At 38.0% G+C, this 18,198-nt stretch overlaps 1 protein-coding gene across 1 annotated transcript in view; it reads left to right on the plus strand.

Moving 5' to 3' along the window:
• The window catches only part of MCC (MCC regulator of WNT signaling pathway), a 200,925-nt gene that overhangs the window by 127,835 nt on the left and 54,892 nt on the right, over window positions 1-18,198 (plus strand). Inside the window, 3 exon segments of the mRNA XM_062017600.1 lie at window positions 3,753-3,866; window positions 9,861-10,003; window positions 17,207-17,343. Coding sequence (XP_061873584.1) covers window positions 3,753-3,866; window positions 9,861-10,003; window positions 17,207-17,343 — 394 coding nt within the window.

Raw genomic sequence — 18,198 nt, forward strand, 5'->3', positions numbered from 1 at the left:
TGTAAAATATACATCATTAAATCATGTCTACAGTATTGTATGAGATATTTGTAGAAGCAGGTATAATTAGGAAGAGACTGTAGTCATAAAAGAGGCTGAAAGAGGGGTTAGGAGCTTGCTTTTCCCGAGTTTGTGCTTATATTAAAAAAAATATTTTACCTTTCAAAATTAACTGTACAGTGGTTTGCATTTTAAAGATGACATGCTATACATGGTTTGATATCTTAAAATAAGAATTATAATGATAAAAGTAATAATAAAAGTAATAATTTTATTCTGTATTTAATATATAAAACTCTGGCGTTTTCTGAAATAATTCTTATTTCCTTGGATGATGGTTGAGAAGCAAGTTGGTTCCCTTTTCAATCATTGCTCTCACATATGTTGACATTACCTGCCCTGATGGACATTTTGGATGCACCAGCATCATGTAATGGGCTTTTTCCTTGTGAGATTCAATACCAGCTGTACTGGATCAGCATAACATTTATGAACAGTACAGGCTTTGTTAGTGAACTTTTTTTCTCAGTATGAAGTATTTCTCTATGTTAGCTATTGTTTAAAAGTTGTATGAATAGAAACTTTTTTAGTATCTGTTGTTACAAACTACAGATTGTTTCATAATCTTGTGTAATTAAGGGACAGTCCACCTTGAACTGTAAATGTATGTTCTGAATGTTAGTGACTGTACTCTGCCTTGTCTATTGCTGTTTGCTGAGGGGAGGAAAAAAAGCAATATGCCACGTAGCTACCTCCATTCTCTTCTCTTTCTCAGTCATCACATCCCATAGTGATTCAGTGCTGTAGTTACAGTCATGACTGACCTGCTGCATTCTGTTCGAGATTTTTAAATGACATCTTTCTAACTTTAATAGTTTGGATTGTTAAATTTTAATTCTAGATGTGAGTAGTTGTTTTTTTTTATTCCAGGGATAACTTTTTTGTTGACTTTAGGTCTTTGCTCAGGTGTTTTCTTGTTTGTGTCACAGCAACATCGAAAGATCCATGTTCCAGTTCCCACCCTGCTATTTGCTGTAGAAACACACTGGGAAGCAGTCAGTGGGAATGCTCACATCTAAAGGAAAGGTGCAGCAATACTTTGTAATACCTTTTTTAAGGAATTGGGGAGGAGAACTTGGCCCTACAGAGTTAGTGTAACTGTGTTAACCTTATTATGTATTACAGTAGTAGCCAGAGGCACCCCTTGCATTTGACTCTGTGCACTGCATATGTGCATGAGACCGAAGAGTATTCCAAGCAGCACTTCTCTGCGTATCATAACTTTCTATTTTCTAGTGTGTCTTTTTGGTATCTCTCTGGTTTTTTTTGTTCTTTTATTACTGCTTGGAAGCTGGACGGGTCCAGTTTACAAAAGGGAACGGTAATTTTGGGTAGTAAAAGATGCCACAAACTTTACTTAGTGAAAAAAAAGCCTTTGATTACTTGTGGAAGAGAGATCCATGTATTGGACAGGAACATTGATGTAGCTTACATATTGGATACCCTTATTTGGCAGTGTTGCTATAAAACTAGATTCATGCTGGTTCTTAACCAGTTTTGGGCATACTAGAGGATGTGAAGATGAACTGAGCTGACTGCAGTGTGGGAAGAGGACAAAGACGAAGCCGTGGGAAGTTTGCCTTGTTAGTTCCACTGTTCAGGGTAGAAGATGTTTTTCATCAAGATGTTTAAATTAACAGTGTCCTTTTACGTTATAGTGCCATGTGTATCATAGAATCATAGAATGATAAGGTATGGACATTTTTGATCTGGTATTTAATTAAAACCACAGCTGGTGACCATTTAATTATAGTGTACAATAGAGAATGATATTTAATTGACTATGTAGCATTGTAACTGTTTTTTCATGTATTATTTGCAAGCTGTGGTGAAGGATGCAACATCTGATGCATAAAATGGTGAGCTTCATTACAACACTTACCCTCTGCTGAGGGAGTGAGGTCAAACAGTGGCATGTAAATTCATCCATTTTCCTGAAATTTGAAGTGAATTGTGATTAGATTGGTACAATTAGGCTGATTCTTGTTTCTCCCCACTGTAAAACCAGTGTGTAGTTTCCTGTGGTAGGAAGGGAGGCCTTCTACCAAAGGCCAAAAATACTTAAAAGTTACTCAGGGTGTTTCTGAGTTTATTAAGGTATTTCAGTGTACATACTTGAAAGAAACTATGTAACATATGTCCACAGCAGACCAGAGTTACCTTTTTTCCCACTACTTCATGAAGTAGCCTTATTTGAGGTTGCCTTGAGATTCTTAAATGTACTGCAACTTAAAATCGTATATGTGTCTATTTATGCCAAAACATAACTGCACGTGTGAGAGATGTTTTTGTAGCTGGCGTAATAAAAATGCTTTTGACTGAACTTGCAAATGAGGATGTCCAGAGTTTATAGCATAACTAGTTATATTGCTCTCAAAATTGTAAAAATCTTTATAAAAATCTTTATAAAATTTTCTGTCTTGAAGTGAGAGGTGACTTTTCTGTAACAATGCGAATAGTGTATTTGAAGGAGCTGTTGCCAAATAATTTAGTCTCCCTGCTGTCATGCATCTACTTTCATATGTCAGTACATGAAAACACCTATGGTTTTGCTGGCTTCCAGTATTGTAAAGGTAAAACTGTTAAAAAAAAAATGACTCATTAGTAGATTGACTGGAAATGGAAGAGAAACAACATGAGGGACTTGACCAATAAAATGTCAGAGTGAGTAACTGAAACCGGATGGAGGACTACAAACGGGATTTGCATTTCAGTCTGAGTCTTGGCAGCAGAACAGTATTTGCTGTGTTACTTTGTCTGGTGTGACAGGTCACTTTTGTTTTCTCAACCAGTACAACTTGGAGTCTTTTCTTTATTACTACAAAGAAAGACTTCTGTATTAATGGCTAGCTTTCCTCCTGGAATTTCAGTTGTAGTTGTTAATACTCAGTGTTGAATTCCAGCTGATGCCTTCAGTGAAACAATGAATGGGACATTTAAGGACAGAAAGAGAGTACAAATGAGTTACAAGGATAGGATTCTTTTTAAGAATTGTGCTTGATTTCTGTGTCACTAATGTAATTGTAGATGGTGCTAGTTATACTAGCTTGCAATACTTTTCCATGTGCTATCACTTAAATGAAGAAGTTACCATTCATCTAAAGAATCTACTGCAGAAAGAACAGTTCACATTCTTCATGTGTGGCTTCAGTAGATTAGAATCACTGAAACTCACTGATATGGGGCTGAAGAGAACAACTACAGAACAGTAGCTCTAAGTGGAGCAAACTTTAGTTGCAAAATAAAAACCAAATCCTATGCAGGGAGTTAGTCCCTTCACCAAACTGACAACCTGTATATGTCTGAAGGCATCAAAACAGGTTACACCTTCTTTTATAGTACAAAGTCTGAATCAATATTTAATGTAAGGTTTTATGACACAAGACTCAAACTATTTTATGTTAAACTAATATTAGAACTAATCTATACATTTCCAGATTAATTCTATTTCATTGTATTTAACATTGTAATGTGTGTTCTGATTAAGGAATGTGTGTCTTCATCTGGAAAGAATTCCACATAAAAAGTGTTTAATTTCATGGGAATTTGTTTTTGACTTGTATTATCGTAAAGCTGCTATTAACTACTGTAGAAATCCACAGATACGGTAGCTGCTGTACAGTACTAGGTCTTCCTTCAAATGCTACGTGGCTTGTGAACTGGTTAATTTGTCTCTTTCCTTTGGCTTCTAGCTTCATTTGGCAGCCCTGGCTTCATTAAAGGGAGACATTGTGGAGCTTAATAAACGTCTGCAGCAAACAGAAAGGGAACGTGACGTATTGGAAAAGAAATTGGCAAAAGCACAGGTGAGCAATACTTCAAGATTCTGAGGGTGGTCCTTGGTTTTATGTTGTCTGTATTGTTCATAGAGGAACATGGTGTGTGGGGAGAGGATAAAATACCTGAACAATCCACCTCGACTTGGTCTTGAGCAACCATTTCTAGGTAACCCTCTTTGAGTTGGATATAGAGTTGGATGAATTACCTCCAGTCTCTGGACTAATTTAGGGTCTTCAGTATTCAGAGCGCTTTGATAGGGGCTTGTGTCTGTGTGTTACTCATGCTGAACCTAGAAATGTTTAAAGTCTCCATGTTTTAAGTCTCTTACTTCAGTCCTCCGATGTATTTTGGCCCTTGTCTTCATTCCCTGCTGTTTATTCAGCTCCCTTTAAAGTTTTGGAGTTTATGAGTGATGCTCTTTTTGCAGACCATCAATGCAATATCAAGGAATGAAAAACACTGTGGTGATTTTATTCCTCTTGATATGTAAGCCAGAGCCATGCTGGGAGTCAACATTGTTTAGCAGCTATAATTCTGAAAGACTTTTCTAGTTTCTGCTGCACTCTGAGAAAGACTTATCTTTCTGATGGTACAGTTTGATGTAAGAGTGTACTTGAGAATCATTAAACAGCTGGTTAGATCTATTGTATTCAAACCAATCCACATTGTTCTGCATGACTACACTGACTTTGTTGTTATTTGTAACTCTGTGAGTTCTTGTGCTAACCACAAAGTTTTGTTAGTGTTTTCAATTTATTTCCAGATCTTTATATTCAAATACATATACTGTCTCTCAGACAATGAAACATGCCTTGTAGGTGCTCTCATACAGTAATAAATCCTTAATCCCAATTGACGTGTGCTCTGTTAGCATGGAATTGTTTGGTGTTTTCTTTGGTGGGTTAGCAATTATGCATGTATACGTAATGTTTGATTTGTAATGCTGAGGGTTTCTGTACCACTTTGGACTGTATACCTATGATCACAAGCATAGTGGTGACTGCTACCCAAACTATGAATGACAAAATCAAAATATCTGAAAGCCAGCATGCTACCCTCACAACTTCTTAATGACCAATTTCTGTAAAGTATTAGTGGTTTAGCCTTTTTTTTTAATTTTTTTTTTTAGCTCTCAAGTAGATGGACATTTGTTGAGGTTGTATATTAAATAATAATCTTTCTTAAAGAATAAGCCATTACACAAACACAGCTCATATATTCAATCCGTTTTCTGTGTTTACTGAGAAAGGCTTGGTGAAACCACTTTACCTTTTTTTTTCCTAACTACATCACTTCCAAGTAGATGCTTCACTTAACATGATTTTTTGAACTTTGCTCCCACCCCACAGAGATTCATCTAAATTCATATCGTGTATCATATATAATTTTTTTCCTCTACAACCTCCATCTAATGCATTCCTTTGTCACTAATGTGAATCAGAGGTTCAGATGGCATAAATTAAACAAGAGATGTTTGAGATTCTGCATAACTATATTCAGATGCTAGTGGGTCAGTGTTAAATCTGTGTCCTGCATCTGAGCTATACTTACAAAAGCAGAGCATATTTCATTTCAGTTGGTATGGTAAATTCTATCTTGAACAAATAGCTTTAAAAGTACATTCTTGGTAATACCTTTCCCATCACTTCATGAGGCATGTGAAGGGATTAGTGATTTACAGAGTGGAAGTGATTTGGGGAACCACAATTCAAGTAATAGCTGACAAATGGTGAAGATAGTTGGATAGCCTTTGCTTAAAATTTTGTAGAAGGAGGTAATTGATTACTGGTTGTTGTATCATGCTCATTTCCAAAACTACAGTCACTGGAGACCTGTTAAATCATCTGCCTACACCCTTCTATTGTTTCAGTAAGACAGCAGATCTCCTTGTCTCTGTGTTTGTATCGGTATATAGTTTGACACTGGAGTGATCTCTTAAATGAAACTTACTTTAAAGTGCTGGTCGGTCACAACTATCTTCTTCCAAAAGTCTTTCTGTGGTTATGGGAAGAAAAGTAGTGCTTTCTACTTACTCTGTCCAGCACAGTATCCTGGCTTTGATAATGATAAATAGTGTATGTCTGAAGGGATAGCATAGGAAACACATATAGAGGGTTATTGTCCTTCATATTCCCCCACCTTTCTGCCAAAATCTGTGAGTATGAGGCTGTGTCTCATTTAATAGTCCTCTATGGTCCTGTCCTTCATGGAGTTACCTAATCTTCTTTCTAATCCATCTGCATTCTTGGCATTTCCTAAGTCCTTTGACAGACAGTTCTGCAGTTTTGTGTTACAGTATGAGATTCAAGAACTTACCAAACATTTCAGCAAGTACAACAAAATGGACAATTCATTTACTACATCTTTCTCAAATTTCATCTCTTTTCACCAGGTAGTCCTGCTCTCTCATGCTTTATGGATAGTGCTTGTAATTTTGGAATTCTAGAACACATCTAGATACAGGTTAGCAAAGACTGTGCTGCATCATTCTGAATCCTGTATCACAGAGCAGTAAGTCCCTTTACTGCTGTTTTAGTTTTTACCACTTTCTCAATTATTGCTGAATAAGGGACAGATAGCAGAATATCAATATAAGAATCATATCAACACTCTATAGGTATATAAGAACATGCAGAAACTTCAGAGGAAGCTGTCCCATTTCTGATTTAAGAGAGTAACTTGAAATAGAAGTGCATGACGTTCAGATGAATGTTGAAATTACTCATTCTATTGTGTGATGTCCTTACCTCACATGGATTAGTCCTGTGTATTTATATTCCTCTTCCATGTCAAGTGTATATAGAATATGCTACCGAGCAATTAACTCTGAACACGCATGTGTTTGTGTTTGAGAATCTGGTACAATGGACTTGTGCTTACACCTAAAATTAGATGAATGGCTTGCCACTTTAAAATCTGCCACTCTGCAAAGATTTTTAGCTCCTATGAGCCTGCTAGACAAGTTTATCATCATGGCCCATTCAGGTGATGACTTGTATTCTTGATGAACAATACCATAGCTAGTGTTTACAGGGCCTGAGGCACTAGGGGATCTCTTACTGAGCACTGCAGTTGGTGGTTCTTTTGTCCTCTGAACACTGCAAATTTAACATAAAGGTTTCACTAGTGTTATTTCTTGTGCTAGGATTTTGTGTATATTAATAGGCAGTAGATTAATGTGTAGGGGCAATATCCTTATGTTAAAATGTTTAATGTCTCTTAATGTTAAAATTACTCTTATCATCTTTCTCCCTCATGCTCTTCTTGCTCTTGGGGTTGTTTCACAGCATCAAGGAGTCAGACTTTCCAGGTGTCATTAATTTACTCTGTAATTGAAATAACCTTTTTTCCACACCAAAAAATAACAGTATCACACTGAGAGCTGTACTAGGAACATCTCTCCTGATCTCAACCATTGCTCATATTTTGCAGCCTCTAAGTTGATTATCCCTGTGTTTGTTTTCTGAGATCGTTAGTGTTCCTAATGGTTTTGATTAGAACTTAAGTATGAGGCTAGAAGAGGGATGAGGAAAAAGGTGCAAGATATTTGTGTAAATTTTTTTGTGACTGACATGCTAAAAAATTGCAAAAGCTGAATGTGTACACCTTGGAAAGAGATAGGAATAGGTGGCAGGTCATTGTTCTGAGGCTTAAAGGCCACAGAAACTAAAGAGGACAGTAAATAGGTTCAATATCCAATTTTAGAAATGGGGTACCAAAATTCCAATTTGTTTCTTTTCCCTTTTAAGCTTTGAGATGAATGTGCCGTAATAAAGATGACTCTTGTATAATCAGAAGAATTTTCCATTGCTGACTTTTGGAATTCACACTGAACTATGCTTCCATTGTTTGAATGCTTTAGCCTTTTTCAGTTGAGACTTGTCATGGCTGATGAGAACTTAGGAGATGTAGCTCTATACCACCTCCAAGGCATAGCAGTCCTTCTAAGCATCTTTCACAGAGATTTCCTTTCTGCCTTTTGCAGCTACTTTTGCCCAAGAAAATCAAAAAGCCCTTTTGAAAAAATCAGATGTGAAGCTGTTGTCTTTTATTGCCAGACTTCTGGTTGTTCACAAAGTGTATCTGTCACTAAATACTGGTTATCCTAAAAAATAGTGACTTAGAAATGGCTGAAGAAAACAAAAGGCAAGTCTGGTAATGTGGCTAAAGTCTATTAGCAAGACAGCATATATCTTCACTCAAGATAAAACAAACTGTGCTTTTCAGTGTGCAGCTTAGAAACACAAAAGCTACTGTGATATTGGTTTTATTTATTGTCTGAAAGTAGTTATTGTGCACTCTATCTGAGACATCCTTTTGGTTTAAAAGAAAAGAAAATGGTGTACATCATTGTTTGATCTGAATAATGCTTAGGTAGCATTTGTGGGTATTGATGTGTGCCAGAGGAAATTTAGATTTAGAAAGGCAAAATAAGCAATTCTTTATTGCACTTAAATCTCTTCTAAAGCTTTCGTTAAACATTTTCTCTGTGATATTTCTGTTCTTTGAAAGCTGTGATAATTTTGAGCTACATACAATGTTAAGATATAGAAATTGGAGGATTTGGTCCTCCAATAACGAGTCATTGTAATATACATGTATAACCATGACCATTGCCAACACAAGGTCTTAAAAACTATATGAACATTATCAGTCCTCTAAAATGTGACCCTTGGCTCTTTTCTTCGGTGTGAAGGAATGGTCTGTTTGTCTTGAGTGTAGGTGAAAGTGCTTTTGACTACAGCAGGAGTAGGAAACAATTTTGTTGTTGTCTGTGGAAGGGTGCTCTAAAGTCTGGGCTACTTTTCAGTCTTTGTCCTCCTGGACCTCAAAAATATTGAAGTAAATTTTATTTAAAATTTAAAAGAAAAATGTTACTGAAGCTCAATGTTTCAAGTAGACTTTTATGTAACTGATCTTGTTAAGCTGTGAGTAGCCCAAAAATGAACGTTCTGGCATACCTGCTAGTTTGCGTGTAATTTTCATGTTTATCATAGGAAGGGTTGAGGGAGTTACCTCTGTATATATATAGTGTTTACTGGAGCTGAAGAAACAAGTTTGAGTGCAGCAATGTTGGAGGGCTTTGTCATATAAATTGTAGCCTTTAGAAATTCATCTAGGTTCTTACGTGGCGGTTCTTTGATTAGTGAGTGTGGTTTTTATACTGTCAGTTGGCTTGTGAATTTTCTCTTATTGATGGCATAGTACGTACCATTCTTTGGTTGCAAGGAGACTCTTTCCTGCAGGGGGACAGCAAAAAGTTAGAAGTCTTGCTCTTTTGAGCCACTACCAGCCATAACTTCAGTCAGCATGCACTGTTGGATTGTGGTTGTGGTAGACTGTAGTTATTCATTTTGACCGAAGCAGAGTATTTGCTGGCATGAAGAGTAAGCCAGAGAGGCTAGATTTAAATTAAATGGGAAAGAAAAGGGAGGATTTTGTGATACATATGAAAACAAGCAGCCAAAACAGGTAGCCTTTTCAACTTTTCAAATAATAAGCATTTTATGATAGAGGATTCAAATAATAAAAAATATGCTATATTATCTTTAAGGCTAATAAAAACAAATATTCATACTACAGAAGAAATCATAACCTATGATTGTGATTACTTTTCTGTATTATAATGTGATTTCTGCCTTAGGACTTGTTCTAATTCAGACCACATTGGGAAGATCCTCAAAGATTCATGAAGCATCATGAGTGTCACAGATTCAAAGATGAGATATTTATAGCTATTTTGAGTTGCAAATGGCATTTTTTTATTCAAGCAGGAAGGGCAACTTCTGCTCTCTAGAAAAGTAATAATGAAGGTACACCACATGGTCTTTCAGTTCCTAAAATCTTGTAATTGCATACCTTTGTGTACTGACAATATTTTACTTCTGTCCCATTCTCTTGCTAAGGCTGCGTTTGTTTATTAAGAAAGGAAACCGTTAAATGTGTGCACTTTTGCCTTGTATCTGATCACTATGGAGATTTTCATAAGACCCTTCCTGTCTCTTGGTTCTCTGCTTTAGTGTGAGCAGTCCCACCTAATGAGACAGCACGAAGATGTGCAGGAGCGAACAACACTACGCTACGAGGAGCGCATCACAGAGCTGCACAGTATCATTGCTGAGTTAAATAAGAAAATTGATCGACTACAGGGAACGACAATAAGGTACTGCAGCTTCCTGGAGGTTCTGGGCCCATGCAAGTATGGGGCAAAACATGGTGTGAATTGTACTGTAAATAGAATTTGATTATGGCTTTAAGATAGTCAGGCTTGTTATGACTGGTACTGAGTAGCTACCCATAATTAAGGTATGTGTTCTGCAGAGTATCACCCCAAGGCACAAAAGTGCTACATTCTCTCTGGAAAAAAAATCACACTTTGCAGAGCCTAACAGGCACTGCAAAGAACTGCACTGTGCTGTCTAAATATTCCTTTAGTGTAATATGCATGCCAGGGGACCAGATAAGTGATAGCAGTGGTAGATAAAGGAAGATGTAGCCACACAGCCTGCTCGTCTGCTTTTAACTTTAGTTTGTGGTCACCTACCAATCACCTAAGCCAAATCACTTGTGGTGGCTCAAATGGATTTCAGTGGGTTTTCCATCTACTTCTGCTGTTATTCATGACAAAACACAGTGCTATAAATCACATTCTTCCCTATCCTTGGAGCGGCAAAACTTGGGGTCTTGGACTAAGTCATTACTTGCTACTGTGTTAAAATAAACTATCCTTTGGACTAAAGGAAATAACCTATTTTTCCTGTCTTGCTTCACCTATTATTCTGAACCTAGAGAAAATTGGACTAGACAAGAAAGAAGCTTTTTAAAGTTTAGCTTGTGTGGATGTAACTAAGGTTCTAGAATATGTGGATTTCCTAGAGAACATGAGATTAGATTTGACACTTTTGTACATGATGTTGACATGGTGCTTTACCTGTGTAACAAATTTTCAATTTTCCTTGCCTGTTAACTGCAAGTTTTTTTGGTAACTGCTTCATTTGTCTTTCCTTGTCAATGCTTCCACTAGCACAAGGCAATGCTGTTACAGCTAGTCACTTAGCCTTTCATGAAAATATTTATATGCTCAATGAAAAAGGTTTGGTGTTCCATAAATAAGAAAAAGTATCATCATGCATATATACTGCTATAAAAGCAGTGATAAAAGAACATTATGTTAATGTTATTTAAGAAGATAAATACTGCCAACTCTGGGATGATCATGGTGAGGTTTTTCAGGAAACATTTTGTAAACTGTTAGTATTTCTCTGAAAAAAAAATCCCTGAATCCCTTGTTCATTTATGCTTGATTTATGCTGTAGACGAACTTCCAATTTGTCTTATTTTGAGTCACCTTTATTTCCATCATGATACTGGCTGCCCATCCCACCTCCCTTTCTGCTAAAGCTCTACCAATTGAAAAGACCAGTTGAAAATCTGAGAAGTGTGAGAGCTGCATTGATTTTTTTTTTCTTGAATGGCAGAAGAGCTTCATGACATTTAAGAAAAAAAATGTCCCTGTGGCAAGTTAAATGCCAAGTGATGTTCAGTTATGCAGTTTTATGCATATTATATTATTATGCAGTAACCAAGTGGATACACTGTGAATGTTTAACCATGTCCTTACATGAGTCATCTGTTGCATGCACAGGAAAGTGAGGTGTAAAGCCCGATCTTGGTGGGAAGCACATACTGCCCGTCATGAAAAGTGCAGTGCAGCTGGCCCTTTGGGGAATGCAGGATGTTGGAGTCATCAGAACAATACTGTTGCAACAGATGTCACACTGCCTCTGTTGGCTCTTATCATGAGAGCTCATTTTGCTCAGACAGCTGGGATACCTCCTCTGTTTTTGTTTGGTCTTATTAGCAAGAACAAAAACGTTTATTAAGTTAGTCGATTTTTCATTTCCTTCAATAGCTGGAACAGCTTGTTTTCTTGGGCAGGTCAATTACTTGGTGTCTGGGGAAAAGAGGAGCAATATTCATCCTAAAAATGGGAAGCAGAGGTAGAATTGGAGAGATTCCGTAGGGTTTATAAAGACAACTGAAAGAGGGAAAACTAATACTTCCTGCTGTGACTTTCTGTATGTCTGCTCTGGGATCTGCTTGCATCAGTTGCATCCCACATTGCCCTGGGAGGTGTAACTGCTGTCCTTGCTGGGGCGGGTGTGACTCACAGCACTCCACCCTTGGCTATGGGGACTAGGAGCCTGAGAGCTGCAACAAAGCAGTGTCAAGAGAAATGATTCTGGGAGCACAGACCTGCTAGGGCCTTGACATTTTTACTTTCCTTTAAATCAGATCAGGGGAAAGATTTTAGTTTGGATTGGGCTCCTGAATACCTGCAAGTAATACTGAGTGAAGGCTTTGCTTGTGCTGTCACGAGATTCTGACTGTCTTTGTGGAAGCAGTTTTCCTGAGTTTGTATAAGTGGCATAGCATAAATGTTGCCCCAGTGCTGACACAGAGATTGTTCGGTATTTTAATGTATTGTTTTTAGGCTGTAAAGATGTACTGCTGCTTTATAACATTCTTCATGGTTCCTTCCAAAACCTAAAAATACTCTGGAGACAATTAGAAGAAAGCAGAGTTTCATGGAGGGTATTTGACTGTCCTTCTTAAGCTGTATTACCTTTATATTAATGCCTCATTGTTTGAATGTGAATAGTATCCTCAGAAAGTACACAGAAGAAGTGTTTAAAGCTGAATAAGGTATTGCAAACAGTTTGAGGAGCATTGCCAGGCTGTGTAAGCTAGTTATCCATTCCAAGAATTTTTTCTCATTGTTTTTTTGGTGTGTTTTTTTTCCCCTTGCAATGTTAAGAGTTTTACAGATCTTGAAGTGTAATGACTTTTGGTCATGTAATTTCAGAATGCCAGCTCTAGAAGATAGTTGAAGTCACATGTCAAGGGCTGTGCCTCTCCACAGGTGTATCTGATGTGCTGATGCTTAGTAATAGCAATCTTACAGTAGTTTTAGAAGTTTTGCGGAATTTTCTAGCCATTTCTTGGGTACAATGAGTTCCATGTGTGTGGCCACGTGAAGTTAGCTTCTGCTCTTGTACTATGTTCTTCCACAATTCTCTAAGGAAAATGAGGTCACCATGGTTGTAGGAGTAAGCTAACATTCATCTGCAATTGTCTCATCTCCCTGCTGCTGCTCTGGACAGCCCAGCTAGTTTGGAAGCCCAGCCTCACCAAAAAAAACCCTGAAATAGAGCTGTAGCTGATTTGATATTAAGGATAAAAAGTCTATAGTCACACTGTGCAAGCAGTGTGCTTGCCTAGTTCTTCATGTGTGACAATGCAGAATTTACCCACTACCAGCTCAACAAGATGGCAATTTGGGGAGCAAAAAGACACTAAAGAAGTGGTCAGCTAGGGCAACGATGCTTTTTTTTCAGTTGAACAGTCTGGAGACAAAAGCTTTGTCTCTATGTTTTTCCTGGAAAATTGTGTGACAGTGTCTCACTGTTCTTGTCTACATTATTAGAGAGAGAGTGGAAGGAGGTGGCTAGTATTTTGCTTAAGTTCATTATAAAACTCAAATCTCAGGCTTCTGTCAAATTCTGCAAGACTCCTGGGCAGAAAGGCCTATGATGGCTGTGCAGAACAAGTTTTGCTGCTTCTTTTAGAGTGAAGAGCTTTAACCAACTGGTGCTAGCTTGAGGTTCCTCTTAGCAAATTGAATGAATGCAAGTGGCAGTGCTACCCCTGCTTCTGCTGTTTTGATTTGTAAAGACAAATGTCACCATGACATTGCAAAGATTCTCTGTTCTTTTACAAGCTATATGCCAGCTCACATTTTCCCTCCAACCAAATGTGTATAACAGTGAGGAAAGCAAAGCTAATCCAGAGAATCTTCCCAATTGTAGAGTCATACTCTAAATAGTTTGACATAAATTGTGCACCTGATAGCTCTGAAGCACAGTAAAGATCTACAAATTATGCAGTAGTGTACTAGAAGGCAATTATGTCTACATTAAAAGTGAATATTTCTGCCTTTAGCTGATTTTGATATTGCCTTAGATCCATTCAAACTCAACACTTTTTTTCTTAATCATGTCTTCACCTGGCAAAATCGTCTCTAACTCAGTTGTGCAGAATCTACTTCAGCCTATAACTGACAGTCTTTCTGAGGTGTCAGACTGAGGTTCAGCAAAAGGAAAAAGGAAGAGATCAAATTGCTTTTGGTTCTAAACCAGTGGCTGTTTGAATACATCAGTGCAACTCTAAATACCAAACAGAATTCAGCAATACTAAACAGAAATACACTCTCTTGAATATTGGTGCCTCCTAAAGATTGTTTGAAACAGATGCCAAGAGGCTTGTAACCTATTACTGTAAACCTATTTGCTCAGACTTAAAACTTTTAATCTGAAATATATTCAGAAAGTAAGTTATGCTGGGGTTAATGGGGAAGGAGAGTGAATAGATTACAGCATCACAAGAAATAACACACGCACTTGGCAGTCATACTTACACAATGACCTGGAGGTCTGCTTCTGACTTCTAGTTTCTAAGTATGTGCTAGGTGGAAGTTTCTTGGTTTGAATTCAGATGGCAGTGCAAGTGTGGTAAGTGTTGGCTTCAGCATGCAGTGGCCATCCCTGTCTGCCTTCCGTGATGAATCCCTATCTAAAGTAATTGTTGAAAAACTGCTAGAGTGTGAAACTATGCACTGTTTGCAGCTGTGAAGACAATGTGCACTGTGCCAGTGTCCTGGCAGGACTTGTCAGTAGTGTGAACGGACGTTTAAAGTGTGCCATTTTGCTCAGTATTTGATCATGTTTTTCTCCATGCCTGTGGAGCAGTTGTGAACCCTGCTTGCACCCAAACATGAGAAAAATGCAGACGTACCTTTGAAACTTTCTGCTCCAATACTCATCCCAAGCCCCTGTGTGTTTTGAAGAGCCTGATCTAATGTTAATTGCCTCCAACTCACCGTGACATCCCAACAACTGGGAGCCATCAACACTCACAGGAGAACAAATAGCTGCTCTCTCCAGGCAGGCCTTAGTTGGTGGCAGCAACAAGGGAATTTTCATGCCTCTGCCTTCTGAGTGGTGTGGCAGAAGTTCAGTGGCAGGTTATTGTCAACTGTTTAGCACTCTACATTTCTAGTGCCACTGGAGTACTACTCTTCTGTTTGGGGAAAAAAGAGTACCAAACTGTATCTCCTGTTTCTGCCATCTTCCATTTTAAAGGCAGAATTTATATGTGTGGTTTATCACTCCCCTTGGGTTCCCTTGTGTTTTTAGACCTTTAGTCTCTGCTCTGTAAGAACAGTGGTGGATAGATGAATTGCCCTTGCTGTCATTTGTCCAGGAATGTGTTTCTGGTCTCTGGTTAGGTCTTAGAAGCATTAGTTAGTGCAGAAACAGACAGCTGGCTTGAGCCTTCTGTCAGAGGGGTTGGAATCCTGCAGCATGACATATTTTTCAACTGCCCCAAGATACCGAGTGTGCTTAAACTGGAAAGCAGCACTAGTGGTGATAGATGAAGTGTTTTGGATTTTAAACAGAAAATATATGCAACAAAAGCGAAAAGAAGGGTGATATGAAGTTATTATTGTGTGTGGCATTGTTTTATGATCAATACAGACTCTTACCCATTTGTAGAGGTAGTTCCAGGTTTTAAAATGTAGGACTAATTGTTTCATAAATGAAAAAATTAATTACCTTCAGATAAAAAAAAAAAAGCTGTTTGAGTGCTTGGTAAGTTTTTGTCTACAGCTAATTACTGCTAACTGGTACTGTGGCTAATAATAAAACAGTTCATGGAACATGAACTCATGCTCAGGTGTCTTCATTACTTTGTTTTAATTCTTGCTACCTACAATTTCATTCTCACACTTTCTTAAGCATGTATTGCATGGTACCTTGAAGACCTTTGATCTAAATCTCAGTTTTAGCCAGCTGAGCTGCATTTTTGTTTATAATAGTCACTAAGTGCTTCTGATAAAGTCAGACTTTCCTTTGCACGCACACAAATGCAAGGGGTAGGAGAGCATGATAGTTCCTGTAGAAGTTACACCTCAGTACCTTGGGAAACCCTGCTCAGCAAGCATGCTGAAATTCATTTTTTGAGTTGACCTGGTTCATAAATTGGCACCTCTGTTACTTGGAGAACAGACTTTACCTCTGTCATTGTTCCCGGTATGTATGAGTCTTCACCTCTCCTATTTTGCCTGGCAAATCCAAACACATCTCCAGGCTAAACCCTGCAGTATTTCTGCAAGAACCACTCATTGCCATGTAGCATGCACATAGCAGGCTTAACATTACAGGTGCCCCTCCCAGACGTGGATCCCCAGATAGTTCTTTGCTGTTTCTTATTGTTTCCAAATACAGACAGTTCCATTCTCACACTTTTTTTCTGAATCTGCAGCAAAATGAATCTCTGCATTTGACTTAGCATACAACAAAATGGTGTCTGTTTGCTTACTTATCAGAGAGCCTCTGCACTGGGATAAGCTGGTGTTTCTCTCATGTTTAAAAGGTATACTTTAATGTCAAAACACATGCTATGGAAATAAAGAAAAAATTAATTCTGAGTCGAATCAGTAAGTGAATCAAAAGAAAAAATGTTTACAGATGTTCACAGAAAAAGGTATTATTCATTTACTTATCTTCTTTCCCAGTGCTTTAAACCTTCTGTGTGGAGACAGGAGGGAAAAGCCCTAATTTTTTAAGTTAATTACCTTTAGCTAAAGTATTCTGTGTCCTCAATTATTTTAGTGGAACCAGCTTGACAAATAGGTTAAAACCGAGGTAATTGAGTCTTTTAATTTTCTACTAACTGCAGCAGTTAAGCACTATATTCTTATATATATATATATTCTATATAACAGAAGACACTGTTTTCTTCCTTTTGAGACAAGTAAATGAAAAACCTAGGTGTCCCTAAGAGCATTTTGATACACATACGTGGGTGTGTACATGTGCACACTTGCTTTGCACATGAGCCAATGGCATCCTTGAACTGAGAGAGACCAAAATCGGTTGTTGTTAATCCACTTTGGGATCAAAAGCCACTTGTGCTGATTAAGAGTTGTCAATTGGGGACTTATTACAGAGCAGTGTATGTCCTTGTATACATCCTTACCTGCACTCATTTCCACCCATTGTTTCCTTGTACAGTGGTCTGGAGTAATAATGAACTTGGGAATAAAGAAATGGAAACCAGTCATTGGCTGCTGCAAGTGGGTGTTACTGGCATGGCACAGTTGCTTTGTGGTAAAGAGTGTAAATCCTTCTCTACTGGCTAGACAAAACACTTAGACTGGGGCTCAGCTTACAGGTCTGAAAAAGTGTCACAGGAGTACTTATTTCCAAGAGGATTTTATTTCTACCTTTATTCTGTCTCCCAGGGAGGAAGATGAGTATTCAGAACTGCGATCAGAGCTCAGCCGAAGCCAGCATGAGGTTAACGAAGACTCATGCAGCATGGACCAGAATTCTGTTTCAGTACCAGAGAATCAGTCCACCATGGTCACTGCAGACATGGGTGAGTTATGCTTCGTAGTGTATGTGATGCCTTCTCACAGCAGAAAGGCATCATAACCTTTGAAATGCAAATCCAAATGTTTGATTATGAGTTGAATTAATGTAGGCTGTGTTAATCACAAGAAATGCTGAGCTTCTCCATGAATACGAAATTCTGTGTGAAGTAACCTCTGTGCCTCAATGTAGAGTGGCTGTGGAGTCTAAAATGCAATGATTGCTTCGTAGAGCTCATGACTGTTTGGAGAGAAGAGAGAGGAAAAAAGTATCAACATACCTTCCATGTGCCTATAGAGTAGTCTAACTCCAGAATAAAGAATTGCAGGCAGAGCAAAAGTTGTAAGAAAAAGCATGGGAAATGGAGCTGCCTCTCCAGTTCTTTTACAGCCTAATTATAAAGGTCATCTGCACTTTTTGAGAATTCAGCACCTTTTTAAAATACGGGGTAGGGATAGCTTACTAAAATGGGTTTAGAGAAGGGTAAATAAGCCACTCAAATGCAGTGCAAGGCAGGACTGTATGTATACAGACTCCAGACAGTCACTTTTTTTCTGGTTAAGAACTAAGAAGGCGATCAGATTCCTTCAGAATTTCCACCTATTTTGTCATCCAAGCACAATTACTTATCATTTGAAGAGCCTTCAAGTGTGGAATAATTACTCCATAAGGTTTGCAATGTAAGCATGAGCAGCTGCTAAGCCTTTGATATGATCATGTTTTCTGTGTTTGGGCAGAATTACTGAGCCCTGTAGCTGTAGACTAGCAGAAGTCTGGTGTAATCCTCACTATGACTAATTTCCAGAATTCTCTTCAGAATACTATTTCTCTTGATTTAACACCAAATAGTTGGTCTTCATTT

Source organism: Colius striatus, chromosome Z (genome assembly GCF_028858725.1).
Source record: "Colius striatus isolate bColStr4 chromosome Z, bColStr4.1.hap1, whole genome shotgun sequence".
NCBI lineage: Eukaryota > Metazoa > Chordata > Aves > Coliiformes > Coliidae > Colius > Colius striatus.